At 38.9% G+C, this 12403-nt stretch overlaps 1 protein-coding gene across 14 annotated transcripts in view; it reads right to left on the reverse strand.

The window, feature by feature from the left end:
* The window catches only part of cadpsa (Ca2+-dependent activator protein for secretion a), a 598940-nt gene that overhangs the window by 137221 nt on the left and 449316 nt on the right, over positions 1 to 12403 (reverse strand). For 8 of the 14 annotated variants that reach the window (XM_043708249.2, XM_043708242.2, XM_087994400.1 and 5 more), the window contains one exon: positions 9825 to 9931. In XM_043708249.2, coding sequence (XP_043564184.1) covers positions 9825 to 9931 — 107 coding nt within the window. Of the gene's footprint in view, positions 1 to 9824; positions 9932 to 10675; positions 10778 to 12403 lie in introns of all 14 variants that reach the window. The other 6 variants (XM_087994403.1, XM_087994397.1, XM_087994398.1 and 3 more) reach the window with 1 other exon arrangement.

Here is a 12403-nt window from a genome sequence, read left to right on the forward strand (position 1 = left end):
CATTGAATAGAATCGGCCAAGGGCAGACTAATCCTTTTGGATGACTTAGGAAGACTTTGCACATTGATTGTGTGTCAACCGTGTGAAAGACTGGAAAACGTCAAGAAAGATGAGGAGGGATAGATTTACCTTTGTCACAAAGGATATCATGTGTGATTTGGAAAAAAGTTCATTTCTGTATTGTGGACGGGTTCAAACATGGAACTCCAAGAAAGATGGACACAAATCTGAGAGATGACAATGCATTCAAGGACTTCAGAAAGGAATGTGAAAATTGAAATACGCTGTTAATGAGCAAGGATGGAGAACAAGGGTGTGTTCTTTGAGGAGAGAGAGGATGTCAGCAGATTTGAAAGGGAGGACAGGTGCATTTGAGGAGAGAAAAACATTGAGAATATCAGCTAACATGAGGGCCAGGAAGGAAGGTTTGTTTGGTCAACGAACTGAAGGTGGGCTTCGCATGAAGGATGTAAAGTTCTGAAGAAGGATTCCACCCGCAATGTTGACTTTTCCACCTCCTGATGCTGCCTCACTTGTTTTATTCTTCCAGCTTCCTGCTTGTCTATTATGTAAAGAATGAACTTGGAGTAAGAGTTACTCAAGAAAACATTGAGGCCTTCTTCTTCTGATAGGAATAAACTAAGGCACTGGGAAATCTATTTTTGCACTGAGATAATAAATTTACTTATTCCATTTCGATCAGGAATTTTTGATAAATATTCAGCCTTCAGCACACTTTCAGCTTTTGTTCCATGAACTTTGATGCTCAGGTTAATGTAATAGTCAAAGTTTTAAAAGTGAAATAATTTAGAAGTTGGAATAGAATTAGATTGATTCCTGGGAAGTAAAATGTTCTAATTAAACAGAGGCACACAGGCAGAAGTATGTACATATTTTTCTTGTTATTTATGCTTCTCTCTCCTCTGTTCGCCAGCTCCCCCCAAGGTTACATAGCAATGGTGGACAGGTGGTATATTCCCAGCCCTTTGCCAATGCACTTTGTTTAATATTTAGTGACTTATCCTCTGATCTGAGTTCCCTCTTTCATTCCCTGTGGGAGAGCTCCTGAACGCTGCTTGATGCCTTCCTCTGACAGCACAGCCAATACCAGAAACTCAGCAGGTGGGCATTCGCAGTCACAAACCTGCATCTTACTACCTTGTGACAGTATGTCCAAACTGTAGCTTTGTGTATCATCTACAAGAGCTTTATTCTCTGAGGAATCCTAAACAACACAATTTACAATAAGATCTTTCAGATACAGACCTTGAAGATGCTGCCTCTCTGATATAATGGGTACCTCGGGAGAAGAAAAAGGTCAAATCTTATGTTGTTTAAACAAGTGTACACTGTTTCTACAGTGCATCTGGCCTTGAGTTACAAGTCATGAATACAATGTTAAAATTTATATACATTTTATTTCTCTTATAATGTTGTTAAAACAAACAAGGCAGCATTTATTACCCATTCCTTGTTACCTTAACAGCATTAAGTTAACCATCTAGAATGGTACTGGCGTCACATGTACAGCAGAATAATAGGGGTAGCAGATTGCTTTCCATGAAGGAAATTAGTGAAGGATTATTGACAACAGCTTTTATGCTTACTTTTTGGTTCTGGCCCATAAACTATAAATAATGCCGATTTAAAACAAAAAATGAATTTACTATAATTGGGTAACCACTTCAAGAAGTTAAACTGTGAGTAAAACTGGAAATAAATAATCATTGCAGGGGATAACCATAATGTTCTAGGCCAATTATGTGCTATTTATCACTCTGCTGAGCATGCATCTTCCCCAAGTGAGAAGCAAGTCATTCGAAACAACAAAAAAAACCATGGATACTAGAAATCTGAGATGAAAAGAGAAAACACTGTAAATACTCAGCAGGTCATGAGCATCCATGAATAGAGGGAAAGAGTAATGGGGTTTTATGGTTTCCTGTGGCTATGTCTTCAGAGGAGGTAGGGTTGGGGTGTAACAAGTACATTCCCATGTAAAATTCAACCCAGAATTTCAGAAACATTTCCTTTCATCAGAAGTCTGACTGTGATCTTGGGCTCTTACTAAATGATTTCATCACTGTTGGATTACACAGATTGGGATATCATTTAAGAAGTGTGGTAGCAATGGATTTCACCTACTTTGGATTTTTTTCTTTCGGACTTGAGGTAGGCAGGATATGAAACCAGTCTGAGTTCCCTGAGATTTACCTACTCAGTTACACATTATATTTCAAAATGAGAAAAGACCTTCATAAAGTGTAAGTTCTGTTAATCCATACAGTGGAGTTGATGGCTACATAGGTCCTAAATAAGACAACAGAGAATCGTAGCAAGCTTGCCAGATGATCATCAGGCTTTTCCAGTTCTGTCTCCAACTCAGAGCTGCTTCACCTTAGCAAACAGTTATTCATTTCATAGAGGAATTAACAATATTCTCGCCTATGTTGCCTATGGAGTTTGGAAGAATCATTTAATGATGCAATGACTATGGTCCTTCCAATTTCTTGACATTGTAGATCAGAATGTAATAGGTGACATAACTTGGCAACTTGTAAAGCGGACATACAAAAGGCACGTAGACCTTGACATTCTGAGATAGGATTAATTTATTCATTCATGTGATGCCACTGGAAAGATCAACCTTTATTGCCGACTCCTAATTACCCTTGAACTGAAGGCTTTTATGAGTGCAACACATTGCTGTGGAACTGGAGTCACAAAATAGATCAGAACAGATTGGATGTAGATGTCCTTTAGGGAAGGACATCTGCATCCTTAGTGAACCAGATCGGTTTTATCAATGATAGTGTAAAGTCACCGCTACTAAGACTAGCTTTCAACTCCTGATTTTATTGATTGAGTTGAAATTCTACTAGTTGCTATGGTGGGATTTGAACCCATGTGCCAGAACATTAGCATGGGTCTCTGGATTACCTTTCCAGTGTCATTTCCAAAATGCAACCACCATCCCAGGTTTGTTGTAGGTTGTTGTTTAATTTTCTCCACCAAGGACATGCAGGTCCTTGGAATTCCACCAAGGACATGCAGGTCCTTGGAACTCCACCAAGGACATGCAGGTCCTTGGAACTCCACCAAGAACATGCAGGTCCTTGGAACTCCACCAAGGACATGCAGGTCCTTGGAATTCCTCCATCACCAGACCATAGTAACACGATGGCTGGAGGAAGAGCGCCTCATCTGGCTCAACACTTCAACTCCCCCTCCCACTCCACCAAGGACATGCAGGTCCTTGGACTCCTCCATCGCCAGACCATAGCAACACGACGGCTGGAGGAAGAGTGCCTCATCTTCCGCCTAGGAACCTCCAACCACAAGTGATGAACTCAGATTTCTCCAGTTTCCTCATTTCCCCTCCCCCCACCTTGTCTCAGTCAAATCCCTCGAACTCAGCACCGCCTTCCTAACCTGCAATCTTCTTCCTGACCTCTCCGTCCCCACCCCCATTCCAGCCTATCACCCTCACCTTGACCTCCTTCCACCTATCACATTTCCAACGCCCCTCCCCCAAGTCCCTCCTCCCTACCTTTTATCTTAGCCTGCTGGACACACTTTCCTCATCCTGAAGAAGGGCTCATGCCTGAAACGTCGATTCTCCTGTTCCTTGGATGCTGCCTGACCTGCTGTGCTTTTCCAGCAACTCATTTTCAGCTCTGTTGTTTAATTTTGATCTGGAGGCAGTCCCATTAAATTTAATCACACCCTATCAGATAGATGCACTAGAGTCTTGTATGACAGCTTAAGGACTGGGCTGAATTTTAAAAGCAGATCAGGCTCAGGATCAGTGGTTGATGAATGCACAAGTTTAGCTGGCTCTCTGTTAGGATTGTAATCCCAAGCTATCTCAGGGTTGCAACAGGTTTCTGTCTTTAAGATATGGGTAGCCAGCTGAGAGAAATTAAAGCCAATTAAAGATCCATTTCCTAGCCCACTGGGATTTCCAGTTGGCAACATGGGTAAGTTTTATTAGCCTGAACTACAACCTGGCAACCACTGGCAGGGTCATGACAAGAAAGGAGGGTCTTACATTGCAGTCCATGAGGGACTCCCACCTGGAACACCCATGGGTGCAGGGACACAGCTCCAGTCACTGGTGTGATCCTCCTCCATGATGATGCTTCTGGCACTTTTAAACATGAAAAATGCTCATTTTTGCTCAGAGGACACTTCCATTTTGAAGTTCCCCTCTCATTACATTATGAATGTGTAACTTCTACTTGAATAGTGGGGTTGTTGATGTGCCATTACTAGTGGCTTTCTTACAGGCCAATAGTTTCATGAGTCAGCCCATGGTCCTTAGCTTGATGGCAGGCCAGTAAAACATAGCGGGATGAATCTGGAACATGCCATGTGGGGTCTGGACTTATAACAGGACCTGACTTTGGATTCTTGATCTTGCACTCAAAAAGAGTGTAAACCAGAAGGAAACAAGTAATTTGATTTTAAAAAGTAAAGGCTGTTCAGTTGAGTCCCTGGAATTATTTTGGTCAAAAACCATTCATATCCAGGAATTCTGTAAACTAGTTTGTAGGAAATTGTAGGAGATATTTGAATGTTAGAGCTGGTTTTACACGCAACCACCATTAAGAGAATGGTCTAAGCCAGTATGAGCTCTGACAGTAGTAATAAACAGTGTATATGTAGAAAATATTCTAAATGATAGTTCAGTGTTAAGTTACATTATATTACACTTTTTGAAAGATTACATGGAAGGATTTCTGCTGTAAATATGATGTCACTGTTTGCTACTCATTCGATTATATTTCCATTATGGGGAGGAGTTATTCAAAGTATAATATATATCTTGAATTTGTTAAGAAGAACATTTTGCAAAAGAAAAGGATACTGGTTGCAGTAGTAATGTTACATTTTCAAAGAACAGCTGCTAGAATGGGAGATACTAAGATTACAAAACTTTCAGAGTGAAGTCACATGACTCCATTTGTGGGTGTGAAGTATGGTTTAGAAACAGAGAGCTTTTGCCCTCTCTATCTATTTTTTCCCTGAAGTTCCTCTTATCAAGGTTCCAAATTGTAGTAGTACTGGAAAAATCTCATCACCTTAAGCAGAAGGTTCTCAAAGGTGAATTCTGAACCTATACCACTGTCTTCAGATAAAGAGAAATTAACCAGTGAGAACCTTAAGAATTCTGGATGTTTATACCAATTCATTCACTATCTCTGCAACCACTTTGTTTAAAACCCGAGGATACAGGCCTTCAGGTCCACAGGACTTGTCAACCTTTGATTCCATTGGGTTTCCTAGTACATCACATCATAGTTATTGATCACGCCTTCTATCACCTCTTTCTCTACAGTGTGCCCAGGAACCACCACTGTATGCTCTGTTTATGTTCGTTGTTTACTGACCCAAATTGAAAATTGAAACTTGAAACAATCACGAGCCAACTTTGGTCTGAAAAATCAGTTGTTGTTTTAGGATACCATTGCAATGGTCACTACAGTAAGTTGCATGACAGGTGGGGAGTACCATTCAGCTATATGCAGTTTAGAAATTTAGTTTATATGTATTAATGTCATATGTGGTGCTGTATTGATTTTAAATATACAAATTGCATTAAAAAATGACAAAAATAAATAAATATTATGATAAAATTTACGCAATTTGTATTTGGTAATTGTTGCATTAAAATCAAGACAAAAGTAAATGAATATTATGATAAAATATATGCAACAATTATCATATGCCCTTTTATTGGAAATCTTGCCACATGTTTTCTTCCCTTGCCTCTCAGCTCTCTGATGGTACTAATTGTTTTTGAGGTTCAGTTCTACATCTACTGGCAGTTTTCAGTACTTCACCCAAGTGATAACGTTCACGACTAAATGTTCATTGTTTAACAGTAAGTCTGCACAGTGAATATTAGCAGGCTAGTTTTCTATGGGAGTGGAATTTGCATAAAGATCCTATGTACAGTACTTTAATGGTATAAGTAACCTATTCATACACTAATAATAAAGCTGCTTGCATTCCAGGCAATTTTATCCACTAGTTCTTACAATTTATTAGTTTACTTCATGTATCACTTTGTCAAACTCTTTTTTTTTCAGTAAACTACATAATCTTGCAACAACATGGTGGAATGCATGACTCATCATCCATATCATATTTATAGAAATAGCAAAAACATTTTTTTAAAAAGTTCTAAACAACTGATTCATCATAATGTTTCTATACTTGAGAACTAATATTTAGCATAATCAGTTGCACATGAACTGATGCATCATTCCTTATTATAAAATCAAAGGCATCAAATCTATGCAGGCAAATATAGTAGATTCAGGGAAGTTTCTAAAGGGTTAAGAATGGTGGTAGGTTGCAACTCCAGTGCTTGACATAGCATCCATTAAGTACATGCAGAGGCTGTTTAGCCAGCCCAAGCAATCTATACCTGTTACTCATTGCAAATAACAGTTTTACAAGCACTGTGTGAGCAGTTGGCAGGAGATTACTTGGGAAAAAAAGATTAGGAGCAAGGAAGACCCAGGTAAACTCCCATTAGGAAAGATGATATCTTTAGGACATGCACGAGACACATGGGGAGGTGACTCACTTCATTCAGATTAGTCACATACCTCTTTTCCCTGTAGTAATCCAATATTGATTGAACAGTAGGGAGGAAATTTGAATATGCAAATCAAGCATTAGTTGGGACTGCTGCATTATCTTTATACCATATAATAAAGGCACTATGGATTCAATACTCCAGTTTCACAATTTTTCTTTAGGTTAACTTGTATACCCTCTCATATAAAATTAAATGTAATCCAACAATGCATAAATAAACAGCAAAATACACTCACACATGAAAATAAAGCAACATTCAGAAATATTTAAAATCAAAAGATACTTAACAATGATATAACAAAGGTTTGATGTCTGGGTAAAAAGGAAGGAGGCAATTTTGTGCAATTTACTGATTGTAATTCTTTCAAAAATTATATCAAAATAAATTTCACAGATGAAACAAAAAAAACTTTAATCAATGGAAAATGTTCAGACATAATAGTTATTCTTGAGGGCAAATATACCGACTACAAGTTTCAGTCTGGTAGAATCAAATCTACCTACTTCTACAGAAATCAATGTAAGCATACAAAATCTATGAATTTGCAGGTACTCACACAGTTTGAGTAAGACAGTATATTCCATTACCATGCACATCAGTTTGTTAAAGAGGAAGATTTTACTGAAACATACGTTTTTCTATTTTGAATTATTGAATTACCTAGCATTTACTGTTTTTGCTTTCATAATGCACATAGGCAAATTATCCGAGGATTGATTGTGAGCTTCGAAAAGTGAAGCTAATCTTGAAGGGAACATGCATTGGTAACAGAGCTACATTATCATAGTCCTGATTTTCCAACATTGAATCCCAACAAATTTCGCAGGTAGTTGATTTTGAAATTGCCCCTCAACTGTATTAACCTACTAAGGTGATTGGGATCTAATTGTGTTCTATTCCTAAATTATATCACCAGTCATCTTTGAAGAAAATATTATTAAAAACTTCAAAGCTCTGAGAAATTTCAAAGCAGAAATGGGACAATGGCAGAGGACTGAGAGTTTGAGGCATGCTCAAAATAGTCAAATCCAGGGCTGATAGTGATGTGCACCAAGCAACTGAATCTCTATGTGTTGGAGCCTTCTCGAACCTGTTGTTTTTGAAGAACTTAAATAGTGTACTTTTCAACTGAAGCTTCTTCATCATTATTCCAGCACTTAAAAGCTAGCCATGCTGAGAAGACCACATAAAGAAAAGATTGCAAAACATTTCAGAGTTTTATCATCTCAGAATTTGTACCATGGTGATTCATTTGCTCTGGGGAGATTAAATAAATCGGATGATATATAAATTGCACAAGATTTGTTGGAAGAAATGGAATTTGTACCTATTAAACCATTGATTCATTGAAGAACTTCCAAGAGGTAAGGTTTCATCTGGTAATTATATTTTAGCAACATAAGCCAGCAGAAAGATGTTTGTTATTTTGAGAATCATAGAATACCTACAGTTTGAAAGCAGGCCATTTGGCCCATTGAGTCTACACCAACCCCCTGAAGGGCATCCCACCCAGATCCACCCCCCTACCCTATCCCTGTATACCTGCATTTCCCACGGCTAATCCACCTAACCTGCACATCTTTGGACTGTGGAAGGAAACTGGAGTCTGCAGAGGAAACCCATGGAGACAGGGCAAGAATAGAGTCCTACAGCACTGAAACAGGCCCTTTGACCCAAACTGGTCCATGCTGACCAAAAATTGTCCATCAACACTAATCCAATTTTCCTGCTCTTGGCCCATATCCCTGTAAACCTTTCCTATCCATGTGTTTATCTAAATGCCTTTTAAATGTTGTTAATGTACCCACCTCAACCACTTTTGCTGGCAGCTCATTCCATATACATAACACCCTCTGTATAAAAAAGTTGCCCCTCAGGTTCCCTTTTATTCTTTCCCCTCTAACCTCAAACTGATGCCCTGTTGATTCCCTACCCCTGGGAAAAAAACTGAGTGCACTCACCCTATCCACACCTCTCATGATCTTATACACTTCTATAAGATCCTAATCAATCAGTTTCCTATGCTCGAAAGAAAAAAGTCCTAGCTTGTCCAACCTCTCCCCATAACTTAGACCGTTAAGTCCTGATAACATCCTTGTGAATTTCTTCTGCACTCTTTCCAGTTTAATAACATTTTTCCTATAGCAAGGCGACCAGAACTGAACACAATACTCCAAGTCTGGCATCACCAACATCCTGTATAACTGCAACATATCTTCCCAACTTCCATACTCAGTGCCCTGACAGATGATTCTGGATCAGTGGTGCTGGAAGAGCACAGCAATTCAGGCAGCATCCGAGGACAGGCAAAATCGACGTTTCGGGCAAAAGCCCTTCATCAGGAATAAAGGCAGAGAGCCTGAAGCGTGGAGAGATAAGCTAGAGGAGGGTGGGGGTGGGGAGAGAGTGGCATAGAGTACAATAGGTAAGTGGGGAAGGAGATGAAGGTGATAGGTCAGGGAGGAGAGGGTGGATGCCACTCTCTCCCCACCCCCACCCTCCTCTAGCTTATCTCTCCACGCTTCAGGCTCTCTGCCTTTATTCCTGATGAAGGGCTTTTGCCCGAAACGTCGATTTTGCCTGTCCTCGGATGCTGCCTGAATTTCTGTGCTCTTCCAGCACCACTGATCCAGAATCTGGTTTCCAGCATCTGCAGTCATTGTTTTTACCGCCCTGACAGATGATGGCCATTGTGCCAAAAGCCTTCTTCATTGCATTATCTACCTGTGACCCCACTTTCAGAGAACCATGCACCTGAACTTCAAGGTCCCACTGTTCCACACAACACTCCTTAAGGCCCTCCCATTCACCATGAAACTCCTCCTTTAATTTGACTTTCCAAAATATGCAAACTCCACACAGACCTTCGTTAGAAGTTGGAATCGAACCTGGATCCCTGGCACTGTGAGGCAACAGTGCTGACTGCTGAGCCACCAAGCCATCTGACAGATTGCAAAAGCATCCTAAAATATTAGCCAAATAATTTTGTGGGAACTATCCCTCAAGCAGACATGCTGTAGCCCAATTTATAATGTTGTTACCACAACAACTAGAATAAATCGACCTCCCAGGTAAACAAAGATATATAAAATGATTGGGGTGAGAACCATCAAGAGATTATTAAACTAATCTTTTTCATTAGGAGCCAAAATCTTTAAAATGCCTTTAAACCATATAAAATAGTCTGCAGGCCACCAGAGCCAACACTCACCTCTGCATGGTGCTCTTCATTTTGTTGCAGCACCTCAATAACCAGTTCAGCAAGCCGGATTGTATCTTCCAGTTTTTTGGCAGGAGTAACTAACTGTCCTACATTTTCTGTGGTGGATAGTATTAAAAATGAGTAACACAATATAAACAACATTTTTTCTCAAGACAAGCTCCCCTTCACTTAATAAGCAATTTCTATATTTTATATGTTTATCTTTCAAGAACTTAACCTGATACATACTTAACAAAACAATTTCATTTTTAAAAAAATCAATAATGTATACTATATAATTTATTCCAGTACAATGTTCCAACTAAGAGTCTAAGCAGATTCAGGTTCATGTTCTGATTTTGTAATGTCCAATAGATCTACAAAAAGATAGACTTTTGGGAAATTTGAATGGTGGGCTTCACAAAACAAATTGGCAACAATTTCAAACGAACCTTGGGTAAAAAGGTGCCATTGAAAACAAAGTTTGAGAACACCAAAGGAAAGATCTAATTGGAACACTGTCAGCTGTCAAAAAGATATTATTGTACAACACTGTTTACTCAAAGAACTTAAAGTCATCATGCAATATGTTGTGCAGCAACACTGTTAGTTTGTGCTGACATTTATGTTTATGAATGTTGTGTACACCAAATGCTCAAAGAAGGCAAGAGTATTACTTTCTAGGATCTGTAGTGAAATTTAAAAATCATAATAAACAGCAATTTTCTAATTAATTTTCAGCAGACCATATATTTCTGTAACAAACTTAGTATAACCAAGGCAAGTAAAAGAAAAGATTGTTTAAATGCAACAAGTCACTAAAATAAAACCAAACAAAATAAAAAAAGCTGTAACAGTACTTTGTATTTGTTTAGGCATGCCTCTGATTCTCTGACTAAGAATGTTTTGCGACGATTTTATGGGTAGAGGTGTGGACGGTGGTTTAGGCCAAAGTCGTCGTGCTGTCATGCATGAGTGAAAGAGACAGGAAAAGTAAGCAAGCAGGCGACTGAATGAGCAATGGTACAAGTAATGGAAAAATTAAATACTGAAAGAAATAAATTTATCATTATGACAATTTTAGTAGTAGTCTAGTAACTGCTAATTACAGTTATAACTAGATATTTCCAAAGATCTCAACAATGCACCGTATAGTAGATATTTTAAGTACTATAGAAGCCACATTTGTCTTAATATCACAGTCATAGGATCTGTTACAAACTGTCAAATTCTTTTATTTTGCTTGTATCATTTAATCCAGTTATGTTAAATAGTGACATTCACCAATATACTCAACTATACGGTTTTCTTTACAGAGCTATTTGAATTTAGTAATGAAATGGCACAAGAAATTAAAATTCTAAAAATAATTCTACCCTAGAAAATAGCTTTTAAATCTACTGTTAAATCAGGTATTTTGTTTGTCATATGCTTCTTTGAATGTATGGTTGTCACTATTTTCTCAAAGTCTGCAGTTAAGATCAACGGGGACTCTTTTCAACTTTGTCAAACAGACAAGAATCTAGGAGAATGGATTCCTCACACATTTCAGCACCTGTCTAGTATACTTCCCATTGAGAATAATAGGATGATTATCAGGCAGTTCCTAAAATAACGGCACAATCTTGCTTCACCAGGTTAACACACGGGATGTGATGTTGAAAATTAGCTGACACTCCGACTTACAGAGCATTAAGACTAGTAAATATGCATAGTTTGATGCGATAAAGATAAAAAAAAAAATACTTTCAGCATCTCTGTTCCTTAAAATCTAGTTAACTAGAGAACTGGGGAGGTCTAGGTTTGAGACTGAAGACATATTAATTGCAATAGAAGTCCAAGATTTAGATATTATCAGAAAATAATGAGCTATTGAGAAACTGACATGGAAAGGGCAAAGATATCAAAAAGGAAATTTAAAAATCAGAATATCACAAGGGACAATACTCCAAAATATGAGAAGCAGATACATTCATAACAATGGAGAGATAAGTTTGTGAGATTATTCATTTGTGGGATGTGGGTGTTGCTGGCTGGCCAACATTTTATTACCCATCCATAGTTGCCCTTGAGAAGGTGGTGGTGAGCTGCTTTTTTGAACTGTTGTAGTCCCACGTGTTGTGGGCTGACCCACAATGCCATTAGGGAGGGATTTCCAGGATTTTGACTTAGCGATAGTGAAGAATCACCGATATATTTCCAAGTCAGGATGGTGAGTGGTTGGAGGGGAACTTGAAGGTGGTGGTGTTCCCATATATCTGCTGCCCTTGTCCTTTTAGATTGAAGCGAGTTTGGAAGGTGTTGTCTGAGGATGCTTGGTGAATTTCTGTAGTGCATCTTGAAGATAGTATACACTGCTGCTACTGAATGCCGGTGGAGGAGAGAGTGGATGCTTGTGGATACAGTGCCAATCAGCAGGCTGCATTCTCCTCAATGGTGTCAAGCGTCTTGAGTGTTGTTGGAGCTGCACCCATCCAGGCAAATGGGGAGTATTCCACCACAGTCGTGACTTGTGCCCTGTAGATGGTGAACAGGCTTTGAGGAGTTAGGAAGTGAGTTACTCGGTGCAGTATTCCTAGCTTCTGACC

Source organism: Chiloscyllium plagiosum, unplaced genomic scaffold, assembly GCF_037043375.1.
Source record: "Chiloscyllium plagiosum isolate Xiang-an unplaced genomic scaffold, Cpla_swu_hap1 HiC_scaffold_14, whole genome shotgun sequence".
Taxonomy (NCBI): Eukaryota; Metazoa; Chordata; class Chondrichthyes; order Orectolobiformes; family Hemiscylliidae; genus Chiloscyllium; species Chiloscyllium plagiosum.